A 14,544-nucleotide genomic window follows, 5' to 3' on the forward strand; every position below is an offset into this window, starting at 1 on the left:
AAGTTAAACACAACCATGTTATGAGAAAAAAGGCACTTGAAATTTCATTCAAGCAAAAGTGTGCTTTGGAGTTCTTTGATGTTTTAGCTGCCATGCTACTTTGTTTTCTAGCTTGTGACAACCTGGCATTAAACTGGTTTGCTAATTATCCTGTGCTGTAAGGAGTGGCTGCAGTCATGTGCGTGCCACTCCTCTGTCTTGCTGTAAGAATTTACTTTCATTGTTAAAAAACAAACAAACTCGCAGCTGTCTAAGTACACAACAAATTCAGATGATGATGATAACATTCTTAATGCATGCACTGACGAAGCAAAAGTAACGTTATCAGAGTTTATCTGCTGTCATGTCTGTGGCACAGTCCAAAGGGGTTTATGTAGGTTTGTGATATAAAGCCATCCGTTTTTGGGGATCTCTGTCTTACTGTATGTTATCTGGTGTGTTATAGATTGACTGGGAGGCCTCCCCGGAGCAAAAACATCAGTGCCGGCTCAAGGGAAAAGACAATAAGGTAGGCATTTACAGCACTCGTTCTTCCACCCTCAGCCCTTTATTGTTTTGTTTTTTTTGGATATGGGTCTATTTTATGTGTTGATATTAGCTCGCTCTTTGCAATATGTTTTTTTCCATCTTCTTCTTTCAGACCGAGTGTTTTAATCACATCCGCCTTCTCCAGAGGTTCAACTCAACTCATCTCTACACGTGTGGTACTAATGCCTACAGACCCCTCTGTGCATACATAGTATGTACATATATGCATTTTTTTTACAGCAGTGAAAATACAGCATATTTAGAAATTGCATTTTTTGCTTTATAGCCGTGACCTTTACTAAAAAAGAAAGCGTGTGCTTTCTGTTATTTTCCAGTGTTTTGTTTGTAAGTTTTCTGTGATTAAAAGATACCTTTGTGCATGGAGTTTCCATATTCAAATCTTTGTTCCTATACAGGACGTGGAGAGATTTGTGATTTCATCTCAGCCTGAAGAAGGCAGAGACAAATGCCCCTATGGCCCCACAACAGGTTACACTGCCCTCATTATAGGTAAGGCAGTTAAAATAAACCAGTCTCTTCTTGAGTTCCAATAAACAGCTGTATAAGCTGGTAAACTGGTTTTTTTTCTTCCAGACCAGCAGATATACACAGCTTCCCAGTATGAGTTTAGGAGCTTTCCAGATATCCGCCGAAACTCTCCGTCTCCCACGCTGAAGACAGAAGATGCTCCCACACGCTGGCTGAATGGTGAGTTCATTGCAGGATAAAAGCTCCTTTAGTGCGTTTGGGTGGCAGGATGGTGCAAGTGGACAGGGGTCTGAGCAAACAGCCAGCTAACGTCATGTTAAACCTCCACGTGACCTTCTCTGCTGGAATATCCTTGGTGACTCACATACTCCTTCGGCTTCAGTGGATTGGTTATGTAATGGTTAACGTTACGACTGCTACTGATTGAGGTTTGTAGTCCAAGTTTGTAAATCGAACACTTTGGTTCGGGTTCAAATATCTCAGCAATCATCATGAAGTTAGCCTTCATGTCCCTGTCAGGATTAATCATTATGATAATTTATTAAAATTCTTATTAAAATACTTTGTGACAGATGCTCAACATTGCAGTGGTCTTGGACAAGATACCGTACTCCAGTTTATCCCTGATTTGTCTATCAGATTATGCATGTATGATAGTTAAAGTAGAAAAGCACTATATAAGTACTAGTTGGCATTGTGTGCCTGTTAGCATTTAACTTGACACTACATTAGCCGCACAGAGTAATTAGCAAGACTTTAAGGTTTTAAGCTGATCTCACACATGCACTGCAGCCCGGAACTTTTCTAGATATTTCCTTGCACAGAGCTGCCTGCTTCAATACAAATGCCACACTCAATTAATCTGACATTAAAAGGTATTTTAACCTGCCAGCTTCCTAGTAGAAAGTCCATGTGCTGTTCACTTGCTGTAATTGTGCCCATGTGAGAAGGTAGGGCAGGTATGTTGTGTGGGTGTTGTTGGTCCCGGCCCCTGCATGCCCTACCTAACTAGTTTTCAGTAGTGATAGCAGAGTTCATACAGTCTCCTTGTTGTGTGCTGCATATCTATGAGAACAATGTTGGTTCAATATCCTGACTTGATTATTCTGACATTGTTTGGAGTTCATAGGTGAAAACTGCCAGGACCAAGATAATCCCAGATGCAGGTCAGAGACCAGGACAGGATTACAGCTGTTACATAGTGTCTTATCGATCAGGGCAGATGTAAGGCAGTGTCTTATGGTGCTTATTCCTTTCAATAATCAATGGGAATCAATGGGTAGTTATAACCTGGTTGGACACACAGGGGAAGTGGGGAGCCGAAGCCAAGGGATCCATAGCAACAGGTTGTTTAGGGTGGCCTCCAGAAGAAGTAATCACCAAGAGACTAGAGTAGCAGAGCCTACAACATGGCGTCGTGGTGGAGTTGAGAACAGAGTTGTGTTCAGTGTTGTGTAATGTTCAAAAGACTTTTGTCACATTTACAATAAGTGCATCTCCTTTTTCCCCCGTTGCAGAGGCAGACTTTGTGGGTTCGGTTCTCGTGAGGGAGAGTGTGGGCAGCAGTACTGGCGATGACGACAAGATCTATTTCTTCTTCACTGAAATAAGCCAGCAACAGACACCAACCTACAGCCACAGCCGGGTGGCACGAGTTGCTCGGGTTTGTAAGGTGAGTGCAGATTGAAAGAGATGCGTGAGATATTTTTCATGTGGGAGTGAAAGATTGCGTCAGGCCAACTTGAGTGAAGGTTTAGCTTATGATAGAAGAGAGGGCTGTAATAGATGAGGGGCTGGATAAAGAATACATTTGGAACAAGGCCTCAGTGTAATTAGAAGAGCAGACTGTGTAGCTGATGAATTGGTTAGAGAGGCAGTGTAAGTCATAGTGAGACGGGTGGATGGCTACAGGTAAGACTATTTAGCATCGTCTGCTGCCTGTATCGATAAAGTTTTAGATTTCCTGCTGCCTGATAAAGTATCAAGAATGACATGAGCCAGCTGTACTGTTCTAACCTTGTTTTCTCCTTTGGCGCCTTAAAATTGAGTCAGCTCGCAAGTTCTCTCCTTGAAAGCAGGGCAAAGTATTCATCCTAATAGCAGTGCCTTGTGGCTACATGTGTGATGCTAGCAATTTGCCCCAGGCTGAATACATTTTAAGGTTAAAATCAAAAAGCCAAATGGTGCCATTTTTTGGATTTTCCAAAAGACCCGCAGCCTCGAGTGAAGCTTTTTATATAATGAATGGGTGTTGAGATGTCTCTGTGTACGCGTGGCTGTCACATCCAATTAGAAGCTCACTCCACTGTGAGTGCTTTCAACCTGCTGAGGATAAACACACACGCATACACACAAATCTGTAAATTAGTCTTACCTATGGGAAGCTACAACCTTATTGAATATATCGTTATTGCTTTCCCTTACCATCTGTTGTGCTCATCAGGAGCTTCATATCCTTTCGTGTGCCACCTTGAGTGGTGTTCAGTCTATTTTTCTTTTATCTCACATCAACCCCCCCCCCCCCCTCCCCCGTTCTCCCTCCTCCACCCTCTTGTTTTTCTCCTTCCTCCTCACCTGTCATCCTACAGGAAGACCGCGGAGGCCATTTAACTCTCCAGAAACGGTGGACGTCCTTCCTCAAGACTCGGTTGACTTGTTCTCTTCCCGAGTATGATTTCCACTTCAACATGCTGCGCAGCGTGTTCGCTCTGCCTGGCCAAACGCCGCAGGACATGCTTTTCTACGGCATCTTTGGCCCTGAGTGGTGAGTGCGAATTTGTATGTTGCCAAGATGGCTGATCGACAGGGTCTTTGAGGATGCAAATGCAAATGAGTGAGATGGAGATGAAAGGCAGCAATCGATGCGCTGAGACAATCAAAGACGACGTGAAGGGACAGGATGAAAGACAGAAGGAATTTCTTTATCCAGGCGGTGTGAAAAGAAGCTGATTGCAGAAGTTTAACAGCAGTTTAAGGGAAGAGTTGTACTCAAAATTTAACAAGTGACACTAAATCTATTTGTAATACTGCACATGGTTGGGATACTGCTCCTCACCGGCTCTCCTTTCTCTTACCTCAGGTCCGACTACACTTCTCTAAAACCACTTACTTCTCTCCTCCTTCTCTTTTATTCGTCCCAGACAGATATAACTTTTAATCAGCTTCATACCATCTCTTTCAGCGTTCGTCTCCCCCTCCCTCCCTGCCCCACGCTTTCATCCCATTTATCTTTTTCTATCATTTCATCGAGGTGACTCACTGATCTACTGTACTTCTACTGCTGTCACTATGGAAACCCTGGGTTTACTGCTGTTATTGTTCGCGGCTCGCGCTCTGGTCTTTCTCATTGTGTGAGTTGATGTCTTTAGGAAAAACGTGAAGGCGTCTGCAGTGTGTCGGTTCACTCTGTCTGAAGTCCAAGAAGCCTTTCAAGGACCTTACATGGAGAACCAGGACTCTGGTTCTAAGTGGAAGGAATACACTGGAAAGATCCCTGACCCGCGACCTGGAACGGTAAATGCACACACTGGCCAATGAATCCCTTAAACATACTATGCAGCACACAAATAACGTCTCCCTAAGAGAGAGCAGATGAAACCGATGCAAAGCGAAGATTCATAAAGAGAGGACAGGAATAGATGAAGGGAAAATAATTGAGAAAATGAGTGGCGGCCTCAAGGATGAAGCTCAAAACACAACCAGCTTATGTCACTGAAAACCATTTCCATGGCGATTAACTGAAGCTCGCAGCTTGGGTGACAATGGCTTAGTGCAGCAGCCAGGGCCGTGTCATCGTTAGCAGGAGCAGACATCATCCACTGCAGTGTCACTTCAACACTTTGTGGGACTTAATTTTAACTTTGCTATTAAATGGGAAGGAGAAACGGTCAAGCGTTTTAACTTGGGAGCGTGAAAGCCTCTTAGAAGAGTTGGCTGAAATGATTTGAAAGGAACAAAGAGAGGAGGAAAGTCGTTCCCTTAGTCAGGTACAGAGGAAGCTGATTCACCCGCATGTCAGCACAAGCCAGCTGCTGAACCCATGCAGGCTCATTGTAGTCAAAGTAAAAAAGTCAAATTTTCCCCAGACACAGTGTTTCACATTCTCACATTTTCGTCTTGATCCCGATTTTCCCACTAAACCATCGCTAAGCTCTCTGACACCCTCTCTGCCTTCCAGTGTTGGCCTCTATTACAAATAAGTCAAAAATACCGCTGTTCCCTACAGCCCACATCATGCCTTCCTACTTGCTCATCATCTCTTCTCTTGTTGTGCTCTTTGTCTGTCTCTTATTTTCCTGCAGTGTATAACTGATGCTCTGAGGGCCAGGAACATGAACTTCTCCACTTCCCTGCCTGATGATGTTCTGAATTTTGTCAGGAGGCATCCTCTGATGTCCAAGCAGGTCGAGCCTAAGGACCGACGCCCCCTTTTGTTTAGGAGGACCACAGACTACACACACATGGGTGTGCACACGGCCCAGGGATTAGATGGAAAAACTTACCATGTATTGTACATGGGCACAGGTGTGTATAAATTCAGATCAGGTATTAACTGCAGCCAGTTAATAATTGTTTTTTCTGAATTGTTGTTGTTTCTAAATGTGTGATAACTTAAGCTTAGCTTGGTGTAAAAACTGAAAACACAAAGCTTTCCTTGTTCCAGAGGTGATGAGGTCCTTGTGGCTTACAGGGAGGTTCAAGACCCCTGCTGTCACTGGAACCAGTCCACCTACATATAATTTTAGACTTCCTGTAGTTCTTGTTCAACCAGCTTTTCATTTGTTTCACAAGAAACAAGCAAAAATAACAAGTCATCCTGTCAGTGGCTTTTCAAGCACTGAGCAAGCAGCTCATATGGGAAATATAAGCAACATTTGAGTGGAAGGAAAAAAAAAAAGCACTTAGATCTGTACTCAGCGGCTTTAAGGTTGAGCAGTGATTCTTGAACACAGTCTTGTGTCATCCTGGTCCACTGCCAACTTGATGTTGCAATTCTACTTGCATGTAACTACATTGTTTCAGTTTGCGAAACATTCTGACGTGGTCAAAAGTCCTTCTCCTGCCTCTCCCTAGCACAATGCTAGCACACTACAGCAAATTAATTTTATCTGTTCATTTTTATTTTTTTTTAGCCTTTTAGACATTAAAAACCGTATTACAGCACATAATTTTTATGCTGATGTTAATGCCAGAAGATGTTTTGAATGCTGATGCTCTTGATTCAGCAGAGCACTGACAACTGTCACCAGCTGTGCATGGCCACACTGAGCGAACCAGCTCTGTAGCTTTACATGGTCTTCCATTTCTTCGCTGAGTTGCTTTGGTTTCTAAATTACTCCACTTTGTAATAACTACTTATAGCTGATCATGGAATATCTAGGGGTAAATACATTTCACACACTGATTGTAAAGACAGACTGCATGGCTAGCTGCTTAATTTTTAATACCTGCAGCAATGGGACTCAAAACACTTGAATTCAAAGATTAAGAGCCTGTGTGACCAAATATTTTTGTCCAAAATGATTTTATTTACCCGTAGTCTAGCACTTATTAATGTATGTAAAAGGAAAGAACAATCTTCAGTGTTTGCAATACCAAATGGTGAAATACATATTAATCAATGGATAAATAATAATTCAACCTATAACCCAGTGTCTGATAGGCATGCACGTTTCATTCAGCTTGTATTACAGTGTGTTTTGTGTTATGTATAGTGCTTTATTTCTAATGATTCCCCTTTGTGTCACCCAGATGAAGGCTGGTTACACAAAGCTGTAGACATCAAAGGTCAGCTGCACATTATTGAGGAGCTTCAGCTGTTTGAAGAGCCACAGCCTGTTAACAATCTACTGATATCTGACAAACAGGTAGTGACCGATGCACAGACAGCCACATTTATTAGATCCAATTTCTGCTTTAAACAAAGTCATCTGTGTCCTATGTGTCCTATACAATATATGACTCTTGTTTCTCCCTCAGTGGAGTGTGTACGTGGGCTCTCCATCAGGCGTGGTTCAGCTGCCACTCTCTAGCTGTGGTAGATACACTTCCTGCTATGATTGCATCTTTGCCAGGGACCCGCACTGTGCCTGGAACGGAGCAGAGTGTGTGGACGTCATGATGCAAGCAGACAGGTCAGTTTGAAAGGTTGTGTGTGTGGTTAGATCAGGTGATTAAAGTGCCCTTTTGTACGTTTGATTTGAGTAAAGTTAAAGTATCAGCGTGCCCTGTCACACTGTCACGCTGTTGTGTAATTCAGTGCTGGCAGACAGCAGATGGTTGTGATTGTAAACATAGCATAGCCTGTGTACTTTAGGTGTCCTGATTATTCAGGAAAGATACGCTTCCTCTCTAGAAAGCAGATATCGAAGCAATAAATAGCTGACATTCTTATGTTAAGGTGCCTGTTTATTCCTTGTACTGATGTACCTATTGTTATGATTTATCTCTCTTCACAGATCCACATTAATCCAGGATATCCAGCATGGCACCAAGGGATGTGAGAACACGCAAGGCGGTACGCAGAAATCTCATCTGCTCCTCAGTGCTGCTGTTCCAAAAAAAACCGGAAAAAAAAAACGTAACGCTTAAAAGGGAGATTAAAAATAGAGAACGCATGGAAGGACTCGAAAGATGCATAGTTGTCATCAGATGGCATGAAGGCCTCTTTGAAAGTTGATTATGCGCACTGTGTTGGCAAAATCCTCTCCTCCCTTCTTTAATCACATTTTTGCCATCTCTGGAGAGAAATCTGTTTGATATTCAAGGCAGGCGAAGTCCTTCTCTCACTCCTCAATTTCAATCTGATAAAGTGTAGCTTCTTCTACCCCCCTCACTCCCTCGCTCATTGTAAGGTAATGTGAGGGCAGGAATTAAAAGATTTGTAATTGGAGTTCATGCCTCAATAACTTTGGATGGCCTTTGATAAATGCAGTAGATGTAAAACAATGAACATATATATAAAACGTGTCTGTGGCTGATTTGTGGGTTTTCTTATGAAATCTGTGTTTCAGCACATGTGGGCTTGCTTGTGTTTTTCAGATGTTGTTCACCGGAACCGCTCGGTGCGGGTCGGTGATGACGTGCTGCTGCAGTGCGAGCTCAGCTCCAATCTGGCGACGCCCCTCTGGATGCTGGACGGCAGACAGGTGCAGGGGTACGACCTCAACTCTGGTTTTAGAACCGGCACAGATGGCCTGCTGATCATCAATGCCCGGCAGGACCAAAGTGGCTTGTACACCTGCTACGGCGTTGAAAACAGTGTAAAGGTTGCAATAGTTACCTACAATGTCACCATCCAGTTGGACCTGCACCCTCTACCGCCTGTTGATCCAACTCATAGCTCTACCACCGTCAGAGGCCCCAGTGAGCATCCCCAGACAGAGAGGGGCAAGCCACCACTGCTGAGCCCTCTTCTCCCACACTCAGATCTGCTTTCCCCCAGGAACATGAAGGCCATCTACCTCTCCCTCATCACTATCCTCGGAGGCCTGTGCGTGGTTCTCACAGTGGTTCTTATCTATGTGGGCTTCTGTTTGCGAGTAGGCCAAAGAGGAAAGTACTCAATACGGGCTGCGGCTGCGGCCCACCAGAGTGGTAAGAAGCACCACAGGAACAGGAAACAGCACAGAAACTCCACCACCATGGAGCTGAAGACCATCTCGAGTCACTGTAATGGCAACGGCATTTGTAACGGAGGTTCAAATATGCATAACGGCAACATCCAGGACGGAGGCTTACTACAGATTGTCCCTGGCGAGGGTCACACTTCACCCAGTAATGAACCTCCTCCCCCAGCACCGCCTCTCCCCCCCACACCTCAACTTACCTCGCCGGGGTGTGACTTTTCCAACGGGCTGTCGGCAACACTGCCTAGTGTCCTGAGGAGGATACATGGGAACAGCTATGTGCTCCTGAGACAGAGCGACTCTGAAAATATGTCACCACCTGGTTATTCCTTTGCTGAGGAGCTCAACAAGATCTTAGAGAAGAGGAAACACACTCAGCTGCTGCCCAGGCCGGATGAGAGCTCTGTGTAGACAGATGTAGCTTCCCCTATAATGGGCGTACTGCTAAGTGTTCTTAGCTGGTGCCTGTCACGTGACTCATTATTGTTGTGGTCTAAAGCAGTGAAAGGGTCAGAAATGAGACATTCCTATTTTTGAACTGCTTGTCAAACTGAATTCCCCAATTTCCCAATGCGCGACAAATGAGAAGATAAATTCCAGTGAAGGGGCCGAGCATGAAACAACAAAAAAGAGCAATCTACCTCACCTCAAAACTGCCCATAAGAACAAGTGCAGTCAGTCCCCAGTCTGATCTGAGTGTCATGTCTGAGCCCTCTGATCCACAGAGCACAAAGCGGGATGCACAGGCTCCACCAACAAGTCAAATTGAGCCACACTGGAATATGAATACATGTGAAGAGTCGATTCAGACCGGAGGGCAGCTAGCCAGAGTTCGTTTGAGCACAGATGGCCTATGCATTTTTAAAAACATGAAGGGAGAGAGGGGAGGGAACGTGGTGCGCAATGTTTTTGCTTTTAACTAATTGCAATAACCAACACAATATTTTACAGTAATATAGGACTGGATGGCACATAACATTTACACCAGCCATCAATTGGTGAACTAATCATTATTTAATATTAACCCTGCTTAACTAAGTATTTCTTTATTTACTGATTTATATAATTACTAAACACGTAATGCACCACTTTTAGTAGATAATTATCATATTAATCATTTATATGTATTGTTTAAATTGCAGAAAATTTTATTTGTGTTAATTTGTTGATAATCCAGGTGATGCTGTTAATGCATCATAAATGGTTAAAACATGAAGCAGTGTGTTAGCCTTTAATACTCCAGTTTAATTAATATCTACTAATTCCTTCAAGTAGCCATTAGAGTCCACATTACATGCAAAATTCATGAGGGATTAAACTTATTAAACCCTTAGATGAAAATGTATTAAATAGTGATTATTTCACCAAGTACTGATGGACATCCCAAGATAATATGTGACAGTATTATAATTATTTTAGTGCACTTTAAATGCTAGTAATTTTAAAGTCATTGTTATTAACTCTGCAACCAGCCAGCCAGAGGAAGTTTTTTTTTCTTTCCCCCCCTTGTCAGTGTGATGAGTTGCAACTGTGCAGACCTCAGCTGTGTCTGCTGGACCTTCTCTGACACAGTGGGTCAGGAGAAAAACACTGACTGAGCCTGAATCCACCGCTGAGTGACACCCTGCATGAGACCGTCACACAGAATGACAGACTGCGGGAAACAGAGTTCGCCAAGAGCGTTCCAAGGTTAATCGTCTTTATATTGCACTGATACATCTTCTACACAGGCTGTTAGCCAAACAGGTACTTAAGGCTATGGACCAGAGAGATAAACACCCCTCATTCTTTATATTTTGTTTTCAAGGAGCCAGACTTTGTTGTAATTGTTTATAAGTGGTTTTTGAGGAATAGTTATGAAGGTCTTCAAAGTTTTTCTTTGGGCATTGGCTGCTTTTTTCACTCTTTCAGTCCAGTCCTTATACATTTTCAAAGGAATGCTTTTATGTTTGGTTCGTCCCTTGAATTTGGTGTCTCTTTATCATTTATAGGTCACTGTTGTCTACACATAACAGATAACTTAGTAAAAACACATTTGTCTCCATTTCTTTACTTGAATCTATGAAAAATGCCAAAACACACAGCTGACAGGTGTAAATAGTAATTTTACACCAGCAAGGTAATTCCCAAAGAGCTATTAGCCAAAAGCTTGGTGTGCAATGTGTGCCAGGAAGGGGCACAGTGAGGCTGAGGTATACCAAAGTACGCAAGATCTGGACTGGAAATCAGTACCAACAGATTTAAAATCTTTGGTTCAGATCATTGTCAATATGTATAGAGGAGGTCAGAACAGAGGCAGTGTCTACAGCCATCTGTAAAACACCGTGGAGTGGAGGCTATGTCATGGCTTGGGGTTGCATTTCAACCCTGGTGTTGGCAAGTTATGAAGGCAGAAAAGTGCCATCAGATTTTGACCCAAAATCCAACAAAAAGGTTTGAATTTTTTTCCAAAGACCTGGAAAACTATTCTTGAAGACAACTTAAGAAAATTACAGGAAAGTTTGGCTAAGATAGTTCAGGCTTGTCTGAGAATCATGGTGGTAACACCAAATATTGACCTTCAAGCTCACTCATTGTGCAAACTCTGTTTTTGCCCTATATACTTCATTTTCATGGATTTTTGAATGTTTCAATAAACCGCTGCACCCATTTCCCTAGCAAAGTTTAAAGAAATGAGGTCTGGCTCAGGACTTTTGCACAGTAGTGGACACACAGTTTCTACCCACCTGTATGCTCTAACAGCGTATCAATTAGATCAGCTTGGTTATTAATAATTTGTGCAGGAATGTAAACTCACAGATTTCCGATTGAAAACATATGCTGTAAACTCATTCACAGCTGCATTGTCTTATCTCGAACAAATTACACTCTGACAGAATAATTCATTTATGGGAATAACCCAGCCATGCAGGAAATTAAAACAAATTTCTCTTGCATCAATGATTAATGTTTAGGCTGATTTGGCCATTATGTTGCTCAGTCTCACTCTTAGTCCTTTTTATTTTCCTAATCCATCTTCTCTTGCTGCATCTTCAGCTCCCATGCCTGAGCACAGTATTAATTAAACAGTCTACTTATGACGAGGATGGAGAAACTGAGTGAGAAGTCTCCCTGGACATTTACATTATGTAACACTCTCAGGTTTCTAATTATTTTTCTCATACCCGCGGGCATGGGGTGTGGTTTTCCATTTAATTGCTGTACGTCAAGAGTAGAAAAGCAAAAATAACTCGAGTGTAAACAACATCATGATAAACACGAGTGACGAACATGTAAAGTCGTACGTGGGATTGAACCTAACACGGCTGTGATGTCAGGACGCCAGCGTAGCTGTGGCTTGAGCTCGGCTTTCCAGTCAGCTTAGGTTGAACACTTCACACATTAAAAGCCTTCATTAAAACCATTTGACCTCGATTCAAAGCACAACACCAGGTGAACACAACTACAGGGGTTTGATGTGATTTGCAGTTTTATTCGCTGCAGTGGAAACGCTGAATGTTTTTTGCCTTCTCTCTCGTTTGTAGGTGTGATGAGCGCAGGTCAGTTTGAAGCCCACTTAATTTCATTCCCGAGGATACCATCTCTCAACCAGTGTCAGATGGCAAAACTGGCTGCAAAGATATTCTTTAATGAGCACTGAAATCAAATTTTCTGTCGTTAGTGGACAGTGGCGCCTGAAGCGAGGCTGGATAAGGGCTACAGCATAAGAGTCTCTGCCCCAGCAGCAACAACTGGAAAGGAAATTGTTGGCTCCCGTGTCTTACCGAGCAGCATTTCTTCTTCAGAAAGCAGCTGCGTGTGTGTTTATGTGTGCGCAGAGTGCCCTTCCCTCCGTTTCATGTAATAACCTTTTTTCCCCTCACTTGCTGCATGAATTGTTTCAACACTGTTTCTCTTTAAGTAAAGGACAAAGAAAACTCATTTTACTATTAATCGAAAGTGCCAAGTTTGTTGTTTTGTGCGCCTATTTTATCCCTCAAAGAAGCTGCATATTTATTTTGTAATTTTGTACATTGTATGTTTTGGAATTTACTGTCGATGTTTTGTGTCAAAGTGCCACTTGTTAAACAAAAGCCTAACAAAAAGGAGGATCACACTTTGCCTGTGTTGCACAAAATGTAATAAATAGAAGCACGGTAGACAAACAAAAAGCATGCAGAAGCCGTACCAGCACCACAGAAGTGAGTATTTATAACCTACTAAGGGAAATGAAAATACACCAAATTATATATAAACCTCACAATATTCCTAATGTCTTAATGAGGGATCGTTAAGCTTTTTTTGTCACTGTAATTGTTTTGTTCTCTGTTTGCATGCTTGTGCACACAGCAAATCCAATTCTTTTATTAAGCTAACACAAAGAATTAAAAGGGAAGTGGGTTCCTTCACATTTCAGTCATGATGAATTTGAATAAAACTTTCTACTTCAAAGACTTCTTCATTTTTGATTTTGCAGATACAAAGGTAGATGAAAGAAATCCTATCCTTGTCAAAGCTTTTTTTTATATGTAAGAGGAGAGAGAGAGCGAACTATGTAAGCCTGCAAATATTGCCAGTGAAGCATCTGCTTTGTAACTGGAAGCAGGCCTGAGTTCCTGCAGCAAGCGCAGACTGGTACGGAAAATTTTGCTGTGAGGTTGATACCCGAGGACTGGTTCGGAGCCAGCAGGAGAGTGCCGTTGATCAAAACCAACTGCATAATGTCCGTCCTGTGTCCTGCAAAGGCATTAAAAGACAACGTCCAATGTTGGAGCTTGTATTGACGAGCTGCAGGCCTTACATTCATGATGCACCTTTTGAATTTACTCAATCGGAAATGCCACAGTGCAGAACTACCCTCCTCCCCTCCCAAACAGATTTCTCCATCATCCATAAGACCTTTTCCTTCATTTCTGGGATTGAGAGGACAACACCCAGTTTTCACACAATGCATTTATTGTAACACATAACTAACAGCAAAACAAGACGCCCATAAATAGGACAGCCGTGTCGTACGCTCACACAAACACACCCATGGAGGATTTGTAAGAGTGCCAGGTACCTGCAGTGTGTACAGCTTGATGTGTGATTAACAAACTGTCATGGTTAGTGTGTTACTTGCGTAATGCTATCGTGGATAATCAGTGTCAACAGGAGGAGCCTGTTCTCTCAAGTGGCACATTGGAATGAGTAGTGTAAAATTTACAGGTTAATTTCAAAGGGCCCGCTCTGAAATGTGGATATCACAAAGCGGTTTTATGTTAAACGACAGAAGTGCAGGCTTAGTGCAGCTTTTTGTGTTTGACGGAATTTACACATTATCAAGACTCCCACATGGAGACATTTAGGATAAAGGGCTGCACCAAAAGGAGCAGGAAAAAATGTGGTAATTTCATCATACCTTTCTCGGTTTTATCTTCTCTACTAGCATCTAGAGAAGACTGCTTTGATAGACAGTGTGATGGGCGCAAGCCATTACTTTTCTAGACTACACACTTTGAAGCCTAAACATTAGTGTTTTGGTTGATGTCATGCCGTGTAAACTAAAAGTTACCTTTACTGGAAAAGAGTAGTACAAATTATAATGGTTATAATGACAGAAAATTCTCAGTTAGTCCAGTTAGCAGCATGTTACAATGTTTGGCACTTTAGAAGCCACCATTCTTGTCTTTTGAAATAAACAAATGTGTGTATATCTATCTATCTATCGGTAAAATGGTAAATGGCCTGTATTTATATAGCGCTTTACTAGTCCCTAAGGACCCCAAAGCGCTTTACATATCCAGTCATCCACCCATTCACACACACATTCACACACTGGTGATGGCAAGCTACATTGTAGCCACAGCCACCCTGGGGCGCACTGACAGAGGCAAGGCTGCCGGACACTGGCGCCACCGGGCCCTCTGACCACCACCAG

At 42.6% G+C, this 14,544-nt stretch overlaps 1 protein-coding gene across 2 annotated transcripts in view; it reads left to right on the plus strand.

Annotated features, from left to right (window-relative positions):
• Nucleotides 1-13,076, plus strand: part of LOC146561060 (semaphorin-4G-like) — a 30,832-nt gene extending 17,756 nt beyond the window's left edge. The window contains exons 4-16 of one of the 2 annotated variants that reach the window (XM_085296796.1): nucleotides 446-508; nucleotides 641-739; nucleotides 945-1,038; nucleotides 1,123-1,236; nucleotides 2,535-2,689; nucleotides 3,606-3,781; nucleotides 4,386-4,530; nucleotides 5,319-5,541; nucleotides 6,769-6,884; nucleotides 6,997-7,151; nucleotides 7,476-7,534; nucleotides 8,059-10,391; nucleotides 12,170-13,076. In XM_085296796.1, the coding sequence (XP_085152922.1) occupies nucleotides 446-508; nucleotides 641-739; nucleotides 945-1,038; nucleotides 1,123-1,236; nucleotides 2,535-2,689; nucleotides 3,606-3,781; nucleotides 4,386-4,530; nucleotides 5,319-5,541; nucleotides 6,769-6,884; nucleotides 6,997-7,151; nucleotides 7,476-7,534; nucleotides 8,059-9,056 (2,397 nt within the window). In that variant the 3' untranslated portion in view covers nucleotides 9,057-10,391; nucleotides 12,170-13,076. The remainder of the gene's footprint in view (nucleotides 1-445; nucleotides 509-640; nucleotides 740-944; nucleotides 1,039-1,122; nucleotides 1,237-2,534; nucleotides 2,690-3,605; nucleotides 3,782-4,385; nucleotides 4,531-5,318; nucleotides 5,542-6,768; nucleotides 6,885-6,996; nucleotides 7,152-7,475; nucleotides 7,535-8,058; nucleotides 10,392-12,169) is intronic. The other variant, XM_085296795.1, reaches the window with a different exon arrangement.
• Nucleotides 13,077-14,544: the final 1,468 nt, after the last annotated feature.

Source organism: Mchenga conophoros, linkage group LG13, assembly GCF_057382185.1.
Source record: "Mchenga conophoros isolate Kocher_MC1m ecotype Shallow Benthic linkage group LG13, M_conophoros_male_GT1.1, whole genome shotgun sequence".
Taxonomy (NCBI): Eukaryota; Metazoa; Chordata; class Actinopteri; order Cichliformes; family Cichlidae; genus Mchenga; species Mchenga conophoros.